Source organism: Sminthopsis crassicaudata, chromosome 2, assembly GCF_048593235.1.
Source record: "Sminthopsis crassicaudata isolate SCR6 chromosome 2, ASM4859323v1, whole genome shotgun sequence".
In the NCBI taxonomy this organism is placed as follows: domain Eukaryota; kingdom Metazoa; phylum Chordata; class Mammalia; order Dasyuromorphia; family Dasyuridae; genus Sminthopsis; species Sminthopsis crassicaudata.
The window spans coordinates 179,413,425-179,436,892 of NC_133618.1; the positions used below are offsets into that span (position 1 = coordinate 179,413,425).

Here is a 23,468-nt window from a genome sequence, read left to right on the forward strand (position 1 = left end):
AGACTCTTTCAGTGGCAACTTCTAAGTTAAGGTGGTCCAGTGTCCCGACAAATTTCAAACACAACAAATTATTCTCACAATTCCCAAAATTGAATAGTTTTCCCATAAGGCAAAAATTAGACTAGATTCATAATTAAATAGACAAGGAACTGAAATAACTGCACAAATGAATCACAAAATGGAATCACTCTGGTTAACTCAATTCCCATACTATCACATTAGTGGTTTAACTTTTCTTAAAAGTAACCCTTAACCTCAAAAAGTATATTCATGTTTGGAATATTCTACTTTTTGAAAAGTTTTACTATTTTTTAAATAAACTTTTAACCTATATCAAATTGTTTGTTATCCTGGAGAGGGGGAAGGAAAGAAGAAAAATTTAGAATACAAAGTTTTACAAAAATGAATGTTGAAAACTATCTTTACATGTATTTAGAAAAAATAAAATACTAGTGGGAAAAAAAAGAAATTTTTAAATTTAAATATCAAGCCTAAATTTGCCTCTTTGTAACTTCCACATATTGATTCTAGTTCTCCCTCTGAGACAAAAAATAAGTTGTCTTTCAAAAGTCTTATCAGACTTACAAGATACTTAGATTATCAAATACTCACTTCTTCCTAAGTCTTCTCTTTTCTAGATTAAACATACTGAACTGTTTAAATTGATACTTATATGGTGTGGATTTAAGGGCTATTACCACATTGTAGTTCTCGTTGAGATACTAGTTTAACAGTATAAAATATCCAGGTGAACATGCTAAAAAACACACATAATCTAAGCAAGGCTCATCACCTCTTCAGTCCCTGTATATTATGTTTCTCTTAATATAGCCTATGATTATGCTAGCTTTCTAAAATTACCATAATTTATACATGTTTCTTAATTAAGATCCCAAGATCTTAAAAAAATTTATCTAATCAACTTACATGATCTCATTTTTTTTTTAAAAAGCAAAGTTTTAAAATTTTGCATAGCCAAGTTGAGTATAGCGGCAGCTAAGTGGTACAGCAGATAAAGCACCAGCTCTGAAGTCAGGAGGACCTAAATTCAAATCTGGTCTCAGACTTAACACTTCTTAGCTGTGTGACCCTGGGACAAGTCACTTAACCCCAACTGTCTCAAAAATAATAATAATAATAATAATAAATAATAATAATAATAATAATTACACAGCATCCAGTTCTATTGGGGGACTCTATTAATAACCCCCTTTTCAAACTGATTCTGAAACTATTCTTTAGACGTGCCCCTTCTAGCAGTTTATAAAGCCAGGGGTGCTAAAGTTTGAGTCTGTGAACTTTTATTTTTATATATATGCTGCTATTTCAAAAAAACTGTTGTTGTTTGTACTTTTATTTTATTAATTTTAAGCATTATTCTAAGAAAGGGTCCACAGATTTTATCAGACTGATAAAGATGGCATTATACTTATATCACACTTATCCCACCTCTACATTTTCTATAATAATCTGAAAATATTTTAATTTATGACCTGAGCAAAAAGAGAACTATTTATATAACATTAAAAGTTGCCTTTGTAAATTTTTGAACTTTGATCAAAGCAATGACAAACTGCTTTCACAGCATCCATGATTAAAAAAAAAAAAAAAATCCTGGTAGTGAGATATTATAGATAGAGGGACATATATTTTTGGAAATGGCCATTGAAGCAAATAGTTTGACTGACTATACATGTTTGTCATAAGAATTTGATTTGATTTTTTCCCAGTATGAGAGGTAGTTAATATTTTTGCTTAAAGAATTAATGTTTTCTTAAAATGTAGTCTAACTATATATTTTATTTCCTCGATGTAGTCTAATTAACCTTATCAAAAAAAAAAAAAAAAAAAAAAAAAAAAGGTTAAGCAGGCATGAACTTTTATAAAGTTATGCTATTTCACTGATTATTACTGTCTCTTTTAAGAGTATGTCGTACTAGTGGATTGCTAGGTAGTACAGTGGATAGAGCATCAGCTCTCAAGTCAGGAGAACCCGAGTTCAAATTTGGCCTCTGACACTTAAAATTTCCTAGCAGTGTGACCCTGCGCAAGTCACTTAACCCCAATTGCCTTAGCAAAAAAAAAAAAAAAAAAAGTATGTATTAGGAAACTGCAAGGATTCATTTCTATGATCTCCAAAAAAGTAAAAGTGAGGATCAAAAGGTAATGAATGAAGATACAAATAGCAGTACCCAATAAATTACATAGAATTGTTGCAAAGGAGAACATTTTAAAAATTCACTACTAAAACGATTTGTTCTGTAACAAGAAGGGGAATGGAGGAGTGGGAATGGACAGTCTACTTTCTCCCCTGGAATGTTTGCAAAGTATGAGAAAGATATCTAACAATATGCAAGACCACTGGGGGCTTCTGGGAAGATACAGAGGCTCTGTAAATCAGGTAGGGATGGATGCATTAGAATCTTCATCATGGGTAGGTAGGTGGTACAGTGGAATAGGATGCTGAACCTGAAATGTGGAAAGACCTCAATTCAAATCCATCTTTAAATACTAACTACTACCTACCTCTTGGGCAAATCACTGAGGCTGTTTGCCTTGGTCTCCTCATCTGCAAAATGGGAATAATAATAGTATCTACTTCTTAGAATTGTTGTGAGGATCGAATGATATAGTAATTATAAAGCACTGAGCACAGTACTTGACACATACTAAGCACTATATTAGCTAAAATTTTTGAGAAAATATCAGGGAAGTTAAGAGATAAATCTCCCTTTCATATGTAAAACACTAGCAAGATTATACATATTTCTCAAGTTCACTTAAGATGTCTCTTCTTAGGAAATGGATTTCTAATTTGAAAAATGTTAAATGAATTACAATCATTCAAAAATTTTCATTTTTCTTTTGAGTATTTATTAGGTTTTATCTTATAGTATAAATTTATCTTTTATTTTAATTGCCTTTATTTTATAATACCTCTCCCCTACTAAATAAGCATCCCTTATAATGAAGAATAAAATAATAGGGGGGGAAAAAAAAAATCGGCAAAACTAACCAACACCCACCTAGGTTAATAATATGTGATGTCTGACATAGCATTCAGTTTCAATGATTTAGGGGGAAGGGAGGAGGGTTGCTAGAGTTATTTTCCATATTGTTTTGTTGGTTCTGGTTACTTAATGGTTACTTGTGATGGAGAACATGAGAAACAATCTTGTGCCATGATTTACTGCATCACTAAACAAATTCATAAACGTCTATTTTGTTTCTAGGTCTTTGCTGTCATAAAAAATTATGCTGTAAATATTTGAGACTATATTCTATCTATAACTTAGGAGATATATATAGCAAGACATGTCAGGTGACATCTCTGGGTTTATCGATAATTTCATCACTTTATTAGCATCCCAAATTGCTTCCCAGAATGGTTAAGAAAACTCATGGAATACACACTGAAAATATATACTCAAATACTGCAGACTATCTGAATAAATTGCACTTTATGAACATAACAAGCCCTAAGAAATGGCAAATATAAAGGATTTAGAGAAACATGGAAAGATGCAAAATAAAACAGAATAAACGCTGAATAAAAAGATTTTTAAAATGACTTTAACAGGATAAAGTCTACATGAAAATACTGCAAAACTATAATGTTAAAACTCTTTATTATCAAAGTGCGAGGGTAATGACAATTTATTTGAATATTTTCTAGCCATCAACTTAGTGTGTTTAAAGAACTAAAGATAATTCACAGATATACTTCAACATGCTATAGTTTTGTTTTTTTTTAAAGCAAATTTTCATTAGAAAAGTTGGTAAATGCTTCAAACTATTTCTAAGTATGGGTCTATTCTCAATAGTTGAAATATATTTTGCATTGAACTTTTTTTTTGGCAAGGCAATTGGGGTTAAGTGATTTGAGCAGGGTCACATGGCTAGTAAATGTCAAGCTTCTAAGGCCAAATTTGAACTCAGGTGCTCTATTCACTGCATCACCTAGCTCTTCCCCCATCCCAATCTTCTTTAAAAAAAAAATTTGAGTTTAAATATGTAATATGTAATATGTAAATATGTAATTCATTTGCATGTCGAATCACCATTAGGTTGCTATCTAGAATATTTATAGACCTACCCAAGCCGTTACCTAGGAAATTCATCTTTCAAATACTCTTCTGTACCTAAATGACTAATAACAACAATGAACACCCATGTTAAACTTTGAAGTTGTTCCCAAATTACTAACATTATCAGATAAATCAGCGAATTCACAGATGTCCTATTTAAAGAGTTTGCATTCATTATATATTATATTATATACACATATATTATATGTATATTACACTAAAAAAACATTATCTCAGAGACAGAGATAGACATATTTGTATATTTGTACAAAAGTATTTATAGCAGCTCTTTTTGTTATAGCTAAGAATTGGAAATAGAGAGGAAACACATCAACTGCGATTTGTCTGAACAATCCATATAATTGCTATAGAGTATATATTGTGCTATAAGAAATGACAAGCACCATGATTTCAGAAAAACCCGGACTTATATGAACTGATACAAAGTGAAGTGAGCAGAATCAGGAAAGCACTGTACATAGTACAGCAATATTGTACAATGCAGAATATTTACAAGAATCACTTAGCTATTCTTAGCAATATAATGATTCAAGACAATCCCAAGGGATTCATGATGAAGCATGCTATCTACCCAAGAGAAGGAATTGATATTGTCTGAATAAAGAAACATATTATTTTTCACTTTTTTTTTTCATTCTTGTTGCTACTGTTGTCGTTGTTGCAGTATTCTTGTACAAAATGATTAATATGGAAACGTTTTACATGTTTGCAAACATATAAATGGATTGCTTACATTTCAGTGAGGGGAAGAAGAGAAAATTAATTTGGAACTCAAAACTTTAAAAAAAGTTTTGAAATTATTTTAGCATGTAATTAGGAGCCATAAGATATTTTTTTAAAACTTCCTTTGTCATAAAACTGAAATTATTAAGATATATATTTCTCTAATCGAAGTCCACACTAAGTTGAAGATGGAATTAATTGAGGACAAAAGGCCTTTCCAGGGGAAATGAGTTAAGGATGATACCAAAACTTAACTCTAGATGTTATCAGCATCACCTAACCACCTAAGCAACCTAAAAAAAGCAAGGTTTTCTTTGGCATTCAAGATAAAGGAAGTTCTTTTCAAACCCAGAAACAGTAATCAAGGAGGAGAAATTGGTTATGCTAGAGTGTTAACATCAAATTGTATTTTAACATATTATCCTTTCTTTGTTGAATAGTCCTAAAAATTTTACTTCAAAGTATCTTAGGGCATGAGAGACATGAGGCTTTTTATATCTTACCCAAAGATTTGGACATAAAATGACAAAAAATTAAATGTTTTGTTTTGTTTTTTCTGGCAGACTTGTGTCTAAACACAAGATATATTCTTTTTTTGACATAATTATCATATATAGAAAATTATATATATGTATACATATCTCTCTCTATATATATAATATATATATGTAACAATATTATAAATGTCAAAGAAATAGATATCAATATACACATATATGTATATCCCATGTATACACTTATTTTTTTTAATTATACTTTTTATCCACTGCACCGTCTAGCTGCCCCCCTTTTATACTTTTTATTTACCAGATATATGCATGGGTAATTTTACAGCATTGACAACTGCCAAACTTTTTGTTCCAATTTTTCCCCTTCTTCCCCCCCACACCACCCCAGATGGCAGGTTGACCAACACATGTTAAAATATGTTAAAATATAAGTTAAATACAATATATGTATACATGCCCAAAAAGTTATTTTGCTGTACAAAAAGAATCAAACTTTGAAATAGTGTACAATTAGCCTGTGAAGGAAATCAAAAATGCAAGCAGATAAAAATAGAGGGATTGGGAATTCTATGTAGTGGTTCATAGTCATCTCCCAGAGTTCTTTTGTTGGGTGTAGTTGGTTCAGTTACTGCTCTATTGGAACTGATTTGGTTCATCTCATTGTTGAAGATGGCCATGTCCATCAGAATTGATCATCATAGAGTACTGTTTGTTGTTGAAGTATAAAATGATCTCCTGGTCCTGCATCAGTTCATGTAACTGGTCAGCATCAGTTCATGTAAGTCTCTCCAGGCCTTTCTGAAATCATCCTGTTGCTCATTTCTTACAGAATAATAATATTCCATAATGTTCATATACTACAATTTATTCAGCCATTCTCCAACTGATGGGCATCCACTCAGTTTCCAGTTTCTGGACACTACAAAGAACGCTGCCACAAAAATTCTTGCACATACAGGTCCCTTGTCCTTCTTTAAAATCTCTTTGGGATATAAGCCCAGTAGTAACGCTGCTGGATCAAAGGGTATGCACATTTTGATTTCTTTGAGCATAGTTCCAAACTGCTCTGCAGAATGGCTGGATGTATTCATAATTCCACCAACAATATCAGTGGTCCCTGTTTTCCCACATCCTCTCCAACATTGCGCATTATCTTTCCCTGTCATTCTAGCCAATCTGACAGGTGGTATACACTTATTTTAAACAGTTTATTTTCACTATTATTTAGAAATTTCAGAAAACCTACAATCTATCATTATTTATAGCAATCAAAACCAAATCATTTCCCTATTTCTACTAGATGATATTAATCACCCAATCCTTGGGCCAACTACAAAAATAAAAATAATGGCTGGTATTTTAAAAATCTAATCTGGACTCAATGACCAACAAATCATATTCCTAATACTGAGATCATGTACTCAGAATAAAACAATTTTAAATTTAATTTAAAAAATGCTTTTCTAACTTTCTAAACCGTATAATGATGAATTCACTGAAATCTCTCAACCTCACTTTTCTCCTCTTTAATGTGACAGGGATTGAACTAAAATTATTTCAGAAATATTGTAGAGGAAAACGAATTAGCATTTATTACAAGTTTATTCAGTGCTAAGCATTTTACAAATATTATTTCATCGATCTTCAAAATATGTTCAGGTAGGTAGGTAGGTGCTATTATTATCTCTATTTTACAGTTGAGGAAACTAAAACAGACAGAAATTAAGTAAGTGACCAGTCTAGTCTAGAACATAGTTCTTCCATATCAGAAGCTGAATCTAAATTTTGATGTTCCTGACTTTTGGGCCCAGTCCTCTATCCACTGCACCAACTAGCTTTATCTTTAGCTTCAGACCTAAGTTCTATGAGTTAGAGAAACTGAATCAAGTTCATATGAACACTCAACATAAATCAAAACTGAAAAATATATTATGGCCAAATGGAAGCACAGTTCACAGGCCTTCTAGGAAAAGTACATTTGATAGAATAGGTTTAATAAAATATTGAAAACAATCAACTAGCATTTAAATAACTACTATGTCAAGTACTGTGCTTCAATGTGTAAAAATATACAAACAAAACAAACCACTAAATTCAACAATCATTTTTTAAAAACCTAATTTTTACACTGCAGTGTACTAGAAAGAAAAAATAAACACTGTATGCCTTCAATGCCTTATAATCTCTTCTGATCCTTACAACAACCTTACAACAAGTTGAGGCATTTAAGAGCCCAGAGTCTTTATGTATCTTGAGGCCAAATTTGAACTCAGGTTTTCCTGAATCTATGCACATTGTTTTATCCCCTACCACCACTTCACTGTCTCTACTGAGAAAGCTAACTAAATATAATACAGACCCGGAGCCTTTAAGGGACTTAATCCAAGAAAGGAAATAAATATATAGAAATAATTATGATAAAAGTAGGACAGATAAATACAAATGAGAAATCTACCCAAAATTCTGTGGAAAATGAGTCATAAGAATTGAAGAAAAATGAGCAGGGAGAGGTCAGAAATTTCCATCTATTAATGCCTCTTATTTTTCTAATATTCCTGACCCATTTCATAAAACAATCATGGAAATGGGAATAGCTTCAATATTCAATAGGCAAAAAATTATACATATACATTGAGAACCATACTGTCCCTCAAGTCCATATCTAGGCAATGGCCAAGGCTATCTACTCTACCTCTATAAGAATGCTCACAAGGCACCAACATCCCACCACAACTACCAAAATCTAGGCACTCCTATTAATACTTTGCCTTTACCACAATAAGCCTTCTAATTGGTCACCTTATTTTCATGTTTCCTCTTCATTAATCCATTCATTTTTCCATATTACCAAAATAATATTCATAAGGAACAGATTTGAGCACATTACTACTCTAATCATAAAACCTGTTCTTTCTGTCTTTGAGGATAAAATAAAATAAAATAAAAACTTTTGAGTGGAACATTTATGGCTTCAACCTAACATTCCAGCCTAACTTAAGGTCATTTTCTTTTTAAATTTTTCCATTCCAATCATATTACATATTAGTCCATGTCAAACCATTCTCTGCTGAGGCATTAATATAAATCATACCCCAAATCCTGAAATTCACGTCTCCTTCACCTTAGTCATTTAAGATCCTTCTCTTTTTATCTTATCAGGAAATACCTTCTCCATAAAGCCTCTCCAAATTCCTCTAACTCTTACCCACAGTAGCTCAAGCTCCTTTCCTCCCCAAATCCTCTTTCAATGCTTTATCTAGCATTCCCTCTATCTTATATTTTAGTTATCTATCTATATGTCAAATCTACTCCATTTCCCTAGCAAATTCAGGTTCTTTTTAGGAAGCAGACTTCATTTTACCTTTGCATCTCTAGCACTCAGCAGAGTTTCTTACACATAGATGCTTAGTCAAAATTCAAGACTTATTGGTGAACCAATAAAGACATAAGAGATCTCTGACTAAAATAGCTATATTATTTACATAAAAAGCAAAGCAAATTAAAGTGATTAATTCTATTAAAGCAATATGAACATCATTAATATTTCTCTTTTCTGTTTGCAGGAAACTGTTAAGAATAATATACAAAAGAACAGGAACCAGCACTTGGATAAGGAATACAGGTTTGTTGAAGATCATCCCATCTAGACATAAGAGATGGAACACTATCTAAATTCAAGGAGAAAAAAGCAAAGTCTTGATAATGTCTAATATTTTTTAAATAAAAGACTCAGTGAGAACTGATTTTTTGGGGGGGAAAACAATCTTAATCGCATATACCATGCTGTCTCTCTCCATATACACAAACAAAATCTTCTCTTTCTGAATATTAGTAGTGTACATTTACCTCATATATTTGAAAACAATATAGACTATTTACTTATAATGAATGTATGTATGTAAATACTTCTACACATACTAGTACAAAAATCAGCCTTTAAAGGGGAAATAAAAAGAACACTTATTAAATATGTACTATGTATCAGGCAATATGCTAAGAGCTTTACAAATATCTCATTTGATCCTTTACAACTCTGAGGGGTAGATGTTATAATTACCCCTACTTTAAAGTTGAGGAAACTGAGGCAACAAGAAGTTAAGTGATTTGCCTAGGATTAAACAGCTAGTTAGTTTCTCTGAACTCAGGTATTCCTGACTTCAGACTCAGAACTCCATCCACTGTGCTACGCAATAGCCTACAAAGTATTATTTATAATATTATTTAAGGTATTAGAATCTTGCTTTAAAATAATTTTTACTATTACTTCTTGATAGCTTTTGATTTTCAAAATGCATGCAAAGATAGTTTTCAACATTCACCTTTGTAAAATATTGTTTCAAATTTTTCTCCCTTCCCCTCATCCCCTCCTAGACAGCAATTAATCCAATATTAAACATGTACAGTTCTTCTATACATATTAAAAAATAAATCTTTTTTAAAAATCAGAATTACTTTTCTAATTGAAAATTAATTAATTCTTAATAGTATGGTCTAATTTGAGTTAAGACTAATTTGGCACCTAGCACTGTCACTGCCTTATTAAACTTATACCTTCACTGTGACATAAACAAAATAGTGCTTTAAGAAAATTAACCACACTATGTGACACCTCTAAATAAAAATTTTTAAAGTTCATACTTGAGGAATAACTTAAATGTACAAATATTTGAAACATATTAAATACATACATATAATAAATTAAATAATAACAGGGTTTTATGGCAAGAGAATAAACTCCTATTAATATTATAATTTACTTATAATCACCAGACCACATTAAAATTATATTCTTTAAAATGGCCTGCAATCTCACTTGAATTAGAGACAATTAGACAGAAAGTTATAACACATTATAATATCAAGAACAAATCAAAATACAACAATTCCAATCACTGAACTTTTTTCCTAAAGAGAAGTCATAGGGAAAAAACATTTAGTAATAAACAATATTCTTTTAATAGAAAATTATGTAAATTTTTTGGTAGCAAAGTAATGCCATTACAAAATACCATTAAAAATGACTATTAAAATTTTTTGGTTGTAAACTTATGAATATTGAAGCAACTTTCAGATAATTCAACGAAAGCAATTAAAAAAAAAAAAACTATCCTTCCACACAAACATTTACTGTTGAAAGGCAGAGTCATTTGGTTTTTGCTAATTCTATGTATTTATACATTGAATAAAAGAGAAAATTTTAAATGTTAATTTTAGCCATATTATATTATAGTTCATACTAATTACTGAATTGACCAATTGACATAATAATTAAAATAAGTAAAACCTTTGTCTATCCCATTTTGTGTTTATTACTTTATCTACACATAGCCCCAACAAAAATGCAGTGAATATATCATAAAATTTGTAGCTAAAAGGGATTTTGGAGGTTACCTAATGAATAAGCATCACCGAAAGTGAAACCTCCCTGATTAAAATCAATGTGATATTTTTAATAATGTGAGGGGGAAAAAAAGATTTCTTCAGTTTATGAAGGATAGGCAAATAACAATTACATTAACAAAGGAAGAACATAGCATAATCTTACTGGAGTGCCTGTGTCCATCTGGCTCTGTAGCTTGTTTCTCATTTCCGTTTCGTTAAATTTGGCACTTCGTTTTACATAGATTCCTCCATGCTTAGACAAAGAAAATTAAAAAAGAAATCATTTCATCTTAAAATTCAGATGATCAGTATTCAAAAGATAGAATGAATGTGGAAAAAAAAAAAACAAGTATATACACAAAACAATAAAACAATTTTCTAAATATATTAGGACTATGAAATTCTTAGCTATCCTTTACATTATTCTTAAATGAACAATTCCATATGTAGTGCTAAAATGTTATGTTTCTATAGCACTATACTAAGTAATGGGTATTAAACAGGATTTTTAGTCAACATTGTTCTTTTCAAAATATTAGAAGTAATTCTCATTCACATTTATATAGTGCATCAAAAGATTTACAAAATGCTTTACACAAATTATTTAATGCTTTACCACAAATCATCTCCTTACAACAATCCTATGATTCAGGCAGTATTTTATAAATAAGTACACAATAGAGAGATTAAGTATTACACAGTTGGTGTTAAGAGGTAGGATTTGAAACCAAAACAGACTGAAAATTCTAATATAAATTTCTAAGAAATATGTGTGTGTGTGTGTGTATGTTTATGTCAACAGTCCAGATAATAAGCCTGAACTAGAGTTGTGGCTCTATGAGAAGTGGATATGGCAAGTGATCAGATATGTGGAATGAAGGAAAATGAGGAGTTAAAAATAAGAGTAAAGTTATAAATGTAGAGTTGTGGCTCTACAAGTAGAGAACATGGCAACTGATCAGATATGTGGGATAAAGGAAAACGAGGGGTTAAAGATAAGAGTAAGGTTATAAATGTAGATGACTAGAAAGGGAGGGTAGTCTTTATTTGAAACATAAATTTGGGAAAATAATGGATTTGTAGAAAAAAGATGTAATAAGATCTATCATGGGTCATATCCCATCCATGCCCACTTATTCTATAAGAAACTATTCCATCCAAAAACAAAAAAAAAGGTGGCAAGGAGTAGGGGTGGGGGTTAGGAACAAGCCAGATTTCTTACTTAAAAATCATTAACTCAGAATAAAGTCTGGCCTCTGAAGGATCTCTGTCAAAGGCAAGAAATGCCTCTTTTGCTCAACTTTTGGGATGGTAGCAATTTCCCCCAAATCACTAGTCCTCTGGTGTTCTGATTATGATATAGGACTTTTTTCTGTCCCAAAAACTATAACACCCAGCTGGGAGTAGTTGGGCAATGAAAAGGTTGGTAATTCAGGGAAGGATTCAGAGTTGGGTGGAATTTAAGATATGAATAGTGGCTATCATGTTGGAGATAAGTCCTAAGATTGGCTATTGAATTTTTTTTAAATATAAATAGCAAAAATGAATGGATAGTATTAAAGATAATATTAATAATATAAACCTTAATAATTTTTCAAAAAACAACTCTCCCACATACATAAACCTTAAATAACATGCGTATTAATCTTTGGAGAATTTTTTGGCAATATAGTAATATTGCTATTTAATGAACCAACAAGATATAAACACTAAAAAGCTGTTTTAGGCATCTCTCTAGGACATTTCATGGTATAAAAAGTATTGGCCTAGAGAGTAAGATAAGTGAGATTAAAAAAAAAACTAACTAGGAAAACAGAACAAGAAGAGATCATATTAAGAATCATTGGACTCCCTGAAAACAATGTTTAAAATAAAAGTTTTGACACTACATTCCAAAAAACACCATTAAGATTTCACAGCTAATATTATAAATAAGAAGAGATCTTAGAATATTCCAAAAGACAAAAGTAGAAAAACTTGCCCTGTAAAGATGAATTCAACCTACATGGATCTTTAAAAAGGAGGGACTTTCAAGCATTTCTGGAGAGGGGGGAAAAAAAAGCTGAAGAGGAAATTTGAACATACAAACACAAAAGTCTACAGAAACTTACAAAAGTAAATTTAGATAAGAAACTGGAAGGAATTGTAAATTGACGGAATTCTACTATTTTAATAGGGCAATAAAGGAAGTATAATTTCAGGATAATAATGCCTTCAAAGGGTGTTCAAGGAATTTTTATTAAAAAAAAAAAAAAAAAATCTCCTGGGAGATAGACTGTTTCTATTATGAGGAATTCAAGGGAAAAGTAAGAAGAGAATAAAGGGGGTAAAACAACACAAAGAGAAGGAAAAAGGTGGTGTAACTTGCTATTTCTTACAAATGGAATGTATGAGAATATACAAACATGGAGGAACAAGTAAGAAAGTGGGCAGTAGATAAACCTCATTCTTATCTACAATCAGCAAAAGGAAATTGAATACATGTGCAGTACAATATAAAATTTGGTATAGAGAGTACAACAAACTCAACAAAGAAACGAGGGGGAAATGGAGGGGGCAAATGGGTTTAGAGAGAGGAGAATATTGAGGAGTTAAGTAAAACAAAGTCCATCTTGAAGTGTAATTAAAATGAGAGGAGGAAACAAAATGTGTTCTATGAACTTGATGAAATATTTAATTAAGAAGCAATCAAAGAAATAATTTCAGAAAGTCTGAGTAGTATGAAGTGATCTAGAATTAGCAATATCTAAATAACAATTCATAAATGAAAGCAAAATTAAAAAGAAAAAAGACTTAAGAACTGCTTTCAATGCAAAGAACAATTATGTATCCAGGGACCTATAATGAATGAAACATGTTAGCCACCCACTTGGCAGAGACGTAACAGACACAAGATAAAAAGCACATAATTTTGGATATGGCTATTATTTGGATTTATTTTGCTTGATTTATAAATTTATTTGTTATAAGGATTTACCCTCTCCTGGTTTTTAATGAGTGGTAGAAGGTCAGCAATAATTATCTTTTCCCTCAAACCGTCCCCTCTTCCTAACTTCCCTATTTCTTTCTTGGGTACCACCTTCTGATAACACAAATTCAAAATCTACGTACTAACTTCAATTTTCTACTCTCCCCTTCCCGTAATTCAATTCAACTGTCAAATCTGGGTCATTTCTACCTTTATTATAATTTATCTTGTATATGTCCCATTTTCTATTTTGATACTGCCACCACCCAGGTAACAGATCCTTATTACCTCTTAGCTGGATAGTTGCAATAGTTTGTTGGTTGTTCTCTGGCTCAAATCTCTCCCCCACTCCAATCCATCCTGCAATCAGCTGTCAAACTGAACTATCTCAAGTACAGTTCTGACTATGTTGTTGACATTCAGTCATTTTTCAGTTGTTTTCAACTCTTTGTGACCTCATTTGGAGGTTCCTTAATAAAGATTATTAGAATAATTTGCCATTTCCTTGTCCAATTCACTTTACAGATAAGAAAAATTGTGACTTGCCCAGAGTAACACAACTATCAACTCTAGGTATTCCCTATCTTTGGATTCTGGAATCCTCCATAAACTTGGTCTGTTCTACCTTTCCAGTCCTCCCTCATATACCTTGTTCCTTAGCACACACATCAAACAAGACACTCCAATTCCAGACACAGAATTATTGTCCCCCATGCCCAAAATACTCTCTTTCCTCATCCCTATCTTGAGTTTCCCTGGATTCCTGTTTCAACTAATGTCTTACCTAAGAAGCTTTTCCCAGTCCCTCCTTCCCTCTGAGACTATTCACTAATTTATCATGTATATATATATATGTGTGCATAATTAAATAACTATATATCTTATTTGTACATAGTTTTTGCATGTTGTCTCTCCCCTTAGCATCTCCTTTGAGTTTCTTGCCTTCCTCTATAACCTCACTACTTAGCACAATGCCTAGTACTTAGTGCTGAATAAATGTTAGTTGACTGATAAATAAACATTCATACTATACCTACTACACAGATTTGTAATGAGGATTAAATGAGATTCCTAAAAAAAGTTTGTAGAACAACAGCTAGATATAGTTATTGTTATATCATTGCTACCTATCATGCTATCTACCTCATAGTTTTAAATATATCTATATATGTATATATGTATATGCATACACATACAACACATTGACATACATTACCCATACACTCTTTTAAACCACAAAGCACCATATAAACATAAGACATTATCATTAATAAGTATAAGGAAAAGAATTACATAGGACAAGAAGAAAACCCCATAATGATAAAAATTTAGATTAAAAATTACCAAATTTTTACAAATATATCAGTATCTATTTTAACCCTAGGCATCTTTTTATGAGTTAATTTACCTATAAGCAAAAGATTCCATTAACTTTAAATTTCATTGAAACTCTATGCTGGTTTAGCTGCATCATTTGAAAATTCAAGTTTACATAAGTGAAATGAAGGCAAAAAGCTGGGTGACCATTAATGTCCCTTTAATTGACATTCTTTAATTCCGTATCATAATATTTGTACTCAATGGTGACATAATACATAAAAACAAAAAGAATGGAAGTTTTATACTTGGGAGTTAAAAAATACTGAATAAGGAGATGATATGAAATAAATTTAGTAAATTATTATTGAGGTATTTTTTTGACCTGTAAGAATTTTACCCAAAATCTTAAATCTTTAAATAAAATTGACCAAACCAATTTGTTTTGCCTTACAAGACACCTCATTGCCAGTCTGTTACTTCCCTTATTTGATTCCTGTTTCTGACCAAAAGAAAAACAAAATTATCTTAGGCAAAATCTATCAAGTATAAAATTTAGCAATTATAAACCTCAAAGCAAAATTCTGTTTACATATCCATTATATAAGAAACTTTTTTTTAAAAAATGAGTTTAGGTTTATCAATAAACATGAATGAAAAACAGCAGGCCTTTTATATCAAACAAAGATAAGAATAATATCTGTTGTTAAACAATATGAACCTATCATAAAGTCCTAAAGTCATAGTGTATGTGTGTGTATGTATGTATGTATATATATACATATATATATATATATATATATACATACATACACACACATATATATATGCACACACAACACACACACGCATACATACACATATTTTGTTGTTGTAGATATTTTTATCTGCTATCTATATCCTTCAACTTCTGAAAATATTCATAATATTACAAGTATACTTTATGATTACTTTCACATATATAACCATTTTCATACTTGAGAAAATTTTAAATGTCAAATAATTTTAGCAAGAAAAATAAAAATAAGGTCAGTTACCCTTTATAAAACAAGGAAAAAAATTATATGGAATTTAGTAAATAATTACTAAGGGACATATAATTCCAGAGAGCATTACTTTCTTTTACCATTTTATTCCCTAAGATAATATTTCATGAAATATCATACCTTCACAATTATTTCTTTACCTTTTATACACTTTGAAGTTTTAAACTTACATTTTAAAATTCTTTCAAATCATCTACATAAACCATTAGAAAGAAGCTGATTATAAAAATATTTTAGTTTATAATAAGATGCTGGCACCTACAATACCACCACAAAACTAAGAAAATAAATGAAAACAAATTACCTGAGAAAAATACCACCCATACAACGGAAGCCACTTTAAGCCATTTTTCAGAACATAGCGTACATGTCCAAGAGCATTCTGCCTGATTGCCAAAATGTCAGCAATAATCCAGTCAACTGCCAAAACAAACCCAAACTCATTAGCATAAAACTGCTTCAAAAATTGCCAGAAAGTTTCATCTACTCCATAAAACAAAATGATAATATTCATAATCAAATAACAATTTTAAATGTAACAAATTTATAAAATTACCCTAAAAAGCAAAATTCTATTATATTTTTTAAAATATCATAGGAATTAAATGGTCATAAAAAACCCACCATCATAAATACAACTTATATAAGAGGCAAAAAAAAAAAAAAAAAATTTAAATGACAATTTTTTTTCTCTTCTAAAATGGAAATGGAGGAATGACACAATTTTTTTTTAAACTAATATCTGTAGATTGAAAAATTCAAATGGCATTCATAATAGAAAAGCCAGTCTAGATTTACTAAGCATTTATTGTATCTGAATACATATATGGTAGGTGATACGGAAGGACACAGGAAAGACATGACATCCTCCCCCTCAAGAAACTTATACTCAAATGAAGGTGTGGGTGTGGATATGTATACTACCTGAAAATAAATTTACAGAGCAAAACATAATTCAAACACAACACAATTTATAGTACAAAAAGAAACTGATTTTTAAAGTGTCAAATAGAGGAATAGGTTCTGGTGAAATCCATAACCGAAAACTTTTTAGGAAATTAATTTTAAAGAGAAAAAGGATAATATTCTCAACAAAGAGAATGTCAAATATGTAAGTACAGAAATGGAAATATGCAAGCTACATACATAATGGCCAGTAAATTCTCTTCATTTTAAAGAGAAAGCCTGAGAAACGTACTAACAACAGGAAATAATAAAAGGAAAAGGTGCAAAAACAGGGATAAAAATCTGGATTTGGTAAAACAAGTAACAGATTTTTTAAACAGGAGAGAAAAACATGGTTTATGTTTGAAAAGCATACTTCTATTAGTTGGGCATACACAATTGAATTAAAATGTATACTAAGAAAAGACTAAGAAGTTGTTGCAATTATCTTGGCACAAGATCACAAGGTCCTAGACTATGGAAACACAAAAACTTGCATAAAAAAGTGTGTCCTAGTGACAAATAAGATTCAAGAGATAAAAGAAGGAAGGAATAAAAATTATTCTGAGGTTGTGCTTTGATCAGAATACTAATACTAAGCACAATCTAGAATTTATAAAAGAGTAAAACATTTTGTATAAAGAAGTTGGCAATGTTAAAATTAATGTGTTAATAGGACATTAATATGGAAATTTCCTGTTATAAATTTTTAAAAAGGGATTCCAGGGAGGACATAAGATGTCAATTAAAAAATTAGTTATCTTATGAATGAAGGTTTGAGGGTGCTAGGCATATTTAGCTTACAGAAAAGACTCAAGGAGATATGAAGATCATTTGAAGATCTGTCATGAGGGAAAAGAACCAGACTTTTTCCATTTGGACTGTAAAATGGAAGAACTAAGAGCATATGGTAAATGGTGAAAAGAGGGCAAATTGAAGTTTGCAGTCAAGAAAAAAAATTAACTGTCCAAAAATTCTACAAGTAAAGGCTATATTAACCACTTTTATTGGGTATATTTTAGTAGCGATTTTTTTCCCATGAGTTGGTAGTCATTGAGGTACCTTCCCACTCTCAGATTTTGTAATTACCTTCCCACTCTCAGATTTTGTAATTTTCTGCGAGAATCCACATGCTCTCATCTTACAGAGTAAGTAATATTTTCACAATATAGTATTTAGAACATGGCTTGATATCTAAAGTTTGTCTTCTCTGTCACTCTCTCCTCAACAATCCTGAGAAAAAACAAGTATTCCTAGGACCCACTTAGTACCTCTTTATATGGAAGAAGTTTTGTTTTGGGGTAGTTGGTGGTGGTGGTGTAATCCCAGATCCATTAGAGAACAGAAAACACGATATAGTAGGAAAAACACTGAAGTCAGTTAAAAATCTGGATTCTAGTTCTAACTCTGCTATGGAGTTCAATGAAGAACCTTTTCTTGATGACTTAGGGTCACAATTCTAAATAAAACAACTTGGTAAAGTAAAAAGAACATTGGACTAGGAAATCTGGCTCTGACACTTGACTGGTTGTGACCTTGGAAAAGTTAGTTACTTCACTTCTCTCAGTCTTTTTCCCCCTCTAATATGAAAAGTTAAAGTTAAGACAATCACTTAATATAATTATTTAATTCATTTAATTAATAAATCCATTATTTCTCAGGTACTTTACAGCCCTAAAGCTTGTTATTTTTACTGTGGCTGACAAAATGATGCCCTCAGCAAGTACAGAAATGTATAGAAATGAGTACAGAAATATATAGAAATGTTGAGTGCCATTAGATTACGCTAGACTATAGGATTCATTTTATGTCTGCTTTTTACACATTTTCTCCTTTTCATGATACCAGGAAAAACAGCATGACATCATTATGCTTGCCAAAGTGGTTGCCATTGCAAGCTATGAAACCAGGTAACAAAACTTTCACAAATACAAGTTCTAATGATCAAATAGACTTTAAATGGGGATGGGTGTGAGTAGTGGTGGTATAAAATTTCTACTATGAAGTGCAGAGTTTGTGACTATACTTTTGCTATTTACAGTTTGTGACTATACTTTTGCTATTTACAGATCACCTTTTTACTTCCTTTTTGAATTCTTGGCTTTGTTCTAGATAAAATCACCAGATGGCTAAAAGTACCAATAAAGAAATTCTGTATTAATATTAATTACAAGTATAGAGTATATGTAAGGTATCTATGTTTTGAATAATAATCCCCAACACTGACTCAAAAAACCTACTTCCCTCCTGAATAATTTTGGCATTTTTTTTTTTTTTACAATGGCAGTAGGAGAATGATAACATAATAACACCTATTTATATTTACATAGTTCTTTACCATATAGAAAATGTTTCTCTCAAAGCAATCCTAAGTAGGATAATAAAAAAGATTCAGAGTGAAAGTTACAGGATTTCCCAAAGGAGGTTTAGTATTTAGAGGCCTTATTACAATTTGGCTCCAACTTGCCCAGATTTATTTCACTTTAATCCTATTTCACATATTCTATATTCAGCTACACTGGCATAGTTACTTTATACTACACTATATTTTCCTACTTTTTCACCTTTTCAGACTCTCCTCCATTATCAGAAAATTATCAGAAAATCATCCTTTTAAGATTCTAGTTAAGTAGCATTTTCCCAAGTTTTACCTGATTCTCCCAATCATTAATGTTCTCCACATCCCCAAATTATAGTGGATAAGTTTTCGACATGCTTTCTCCAAATTTTTTGGACATGCTTTCTCCAAAAGAACCTAAGCTCCTTGAGGAAGTAACTATTTTGTTTTAGTCTTGAAATTATCAACATTTGGCATTGTGCTTGGAAATTCTAGGTATTTAATAAACTGAATTCCATTGAACAACTGTCATCAGATTTAAATCCAGGTCTCCTGGATCCAAATCCAGAGTCTACCACTTAATAGGTAAAAGACAAATTAAATACTCTGCCTATACTTTAAAATTAAAAAGTAGTGGCATAAAGAAAGAATAGAGAATTAAAGACTGACTGAATAGGGGAAAGGAAGTATAAATAATCAAAGACAATAAGAAGCAAAGAGCAATTGAGAAAAATAGGAAATTTTCCCAGAAAACAAGGATGGTAGAGAACCCATTAGAAGTTAAATGAATAATAATAAATGGGCAAAAGACCTAAGAAGTGATCTAGAGAGAAAGATTAAGAGGGGAATACACATACATGCAAACATATGCACACACTGTTTTTATGTCAATCTAAAATTAACACGTATGCAATTAAAATTTTAACTTGCAAAACATTTAGCTGTAATTTTTGAAAAGTAAATAGAGTAATGTGTCTAAGATGACCAAAGAAACAGATTAAATGTTAAAGTTAAATGGCTTACTGAATTATGTTATGGGCACCACATTATTAAGTAACTAGAAATCCTAATGCTGCTTGGAGTTAAAAATTGGGACTAGTTCAAAATTGGGAATACTCTAAGCACCTGAAGATTCTTCTCCAGAAATGAAAAGATGCCATATAGCAACCCTAATCTCCACCCTAAGATGACAGTGAGAATTTTTAACCTCCTTCAGGAATTTCTTATATTATTTCACTTATATTCCAAAGAACACCACCTCTCTAGGGTCTGTCAGCATCCAAATAGAAAAGACAATGCAATTTAACTAACATTTTATTCAAGCAATCAACAAGCTTAAATTAAGCATCAACTATGTACCATCATTTATATCAGTGAAACACACTGATAAGCAGGAAAGACACAAAGAAAGACAAACAGTCCTAGAATTCAGTAAGTTCACATTCTACCAGCAGGGATAAGATAACAGGTACAATATAAGGCAAGAATTATGAAGACCACAAAGGACAAATCAGATGAAGTGCACCAAGAAAATTCAAAAAAGAGAAAACTTAAAGCTAGGTAACTAAGAATGGTTCCAAAAGACAATAGTAGCAATGAGAAAAAAGGAAATTATAGGAACGAAGACAAAAGTAATATGGAAATAACCAACAGTCCTGTAGTTTTTAATTTGGTTGGAATACTGACTGCATGAAGATTAAAATTAGATTGTAGAGATTATTAAATTTGCCTAAGGAATTCATATTTGATCTCAATGTTAATAGGGAGTCAGTAAAACTGGTTTTTGAACCAGGGAATGATTTTAGGAAAATGATTTTAGAAGTTTTAGGAAGGATGAAAATACCAAGGAAAGATTGGAGGTAGGAGACGACATTAGGGTATTATTATAATATGATAAATGTCCCAAGTAGGATAGAGAAGGAGGATGAAGTCTGAAATGAGTTGAAAATGGACAGAATTTAATAACTGACTAGATCTGGTATAGGGTAACTACAAATACAATGGTATCAAGACTCACTTTTTCCCCCTCAGATATCCAATGAATTTTTGAGAAGTTGGTCATGAATTCTTCCTCAAAACTGTCTGATCTAAAAACTGGGCTTTAAAGAGTCCCTGATTTAACTGGTAAAAAATATAGCTATGAAGTGTCTAGAACTTCTGGAGGACCCAGGAAAAAAAACGAGAAAAAGGCTTCTAATACTTTAAGGTTTTTAAGAGTTTATACCTGCTTGGAGTTATAAGGGTTTCCATAATACATATCAAATGATTCTGAAGAATTTAGGGAAATAAATGGTAAATTTGTTTAAGGCAGTTGAGTTCCACCTTCTATTTGTATATCTGTACTCCAAAACAAAAATATCAACCATCACCTAATTACTAATTAGTAATGATGGGTTTCTAATAACTATATAGGAAGAAACAACAAAATATAGGATCTGTTTTAAAGAAACAGTCAAACATATCACATGTACATTTTTATCTAAAGTTATGCTAGTAAAATCATATAAATCCTCCTGGTCATATTAATCAGGGTGCAGAAAAATATGGATTAAATTAAGCTTAAATCAATCCTAAATCTTCATTTTAGCCTAGGCCTTCAAATTACTGTTTTATCAAAAGTGTTAGAACAGTTAAATGGTGCAGTGGATAGAGCACTAGCCCTGGAGACAGGAGGACCTGAGTTCAAATAATCTGGCCTCAGACACTTAACGCTTACTAGTTGTGTGACCATGGGCAAGTCACTTAACCCTTAACACTTTGCCTTACAAAAACAAAAACAAAATTGTCAGCACAGAACAAAAGCAAGTTATTTCAATTTCACCTCTTATCTTCCTTGCCTTTTTTCTGGTACAGGTGCCAAAGGAGTCCATCATAATAAATGCACTAACAGAGTAAGCCTTAGTGAGGAGAGGTATATTAAACTGGCCAAGGTAGAAATGGAGCAGGCCAAAGCTTCCATACCAATCAGTAGAATGAGACCCATTAGTGGCTACAAGAAATACTTTTTGGAGCCCCAAATCATTGAAAAAAATTTTAACAAAAAACCCTGGGAATAAAATGGAAATCGGGGCTATGTCACACTAAGCCTATGGAAGGGACAAGGGAAGACATTTTAAAACTGTATTAATCCTAAAGTATATTAAGTTATAATAGCAAAGACAAAGTATATAAGCAAAATGACATTAAGCTGTACCAAAAATAAATTCTGTTTTCAGGAGACATTAAAAACTCTCCTCTCAGATTCCTTAATAACAAAAGAACTTCCATGGCAACCTGGCTTTTCTTTTTCCTCATGCTCTTAAAGAAGCATTTGGGGCAGATAGGAAGCACAGTAGAGAGAGCACTGGCCCTGGAGTCAGAAGGTCCTGAATTCAAATTTGACCTCAGATGCTTACTAGCTGTGTGGCCCTTGGACAAGTCACTTAACCTTGACTGCCTCAAAAAAAAAAAAAAAAAAAAGTTAATATTTAAACTTAAAGCTTAGTGAAGCAAGCAAGAGGACCAGGAGAACATTGAACACAGCAACACTGTGCAACAATCAACTATAACAGACTCAGCTCTTCTCAGCATTACAATGACCCAAGACAATTCCAAAAGATTCATAATGGAAAATGCTAACCACATCCAAAGAAAAAACTTACAGAATGAAGCATACAATTCTTTTTTTTTTTTTCTTTGTAGTGGTTTTTCCTTTTTTGCTTTGATTCTTCTTTCATAATGCAACTTATGTGGAAATAAAATTACTATGATTGTACATGTATAACCTGTATCTCTTAGGGAAGGGCAGAACTCAAAATATTATAAAATTGAATCTTAAAAATTATTTTTACATATAATTGTGAAAAATACTATTAAGTCAGGGGAGGAGGAATTAAAAAAAAAAAGAAGCATTTATCTGAAATGGCTAGATTATTACTATCCCTGAAAGATAACAAATGGATTAAGTATCAAAGGACTTTCGATTTCTATTCATTGAACTCAAACTGCCAATATTTCATATGCATTTAAGATTGGCCTAAAAATATCCTATTTCTTCAAAAATTACACAGTCTCTTAAAACAAGATTGTTTATATGTGCAGTATGAAAATCCTATAATGTATAAAACAAAACCATTCTTTTCCAAATATTTT

The 23,468-nt window shown here is 31.3% G+C and overlaps 1 protein-coding gene across 1 annotated transcript in view; it reads right to left on the reverse strand.

The window, feature by feature from the left end:
• The window catches only part of AGPAT5 (1-acylglycerol-3-phosphate O-acyltransferase 5), a 62,537-nt gene that overhangs the window by 25,304 nt on the left and 13,765 nt on the right, over window positions 1-23,468 (reverse strand). Inside the window, exons 3-4 of the mRNA XM_074287940.1 lie at window positions 16,359-16,474; window positions 10,887-10,976 (exon numbers count right to left, since the gene is read on the reverse strand). Of these exons, the coding sequence (XP_074144041.1) occupies window positions 10,887-10,976; window positions 16,359-16,474 (206 nt within the window). The remainder of the gene's footprint in view (window positions 1-10,886; window positions 10,977-16,358; window positions 16,475-23,468) is intronic.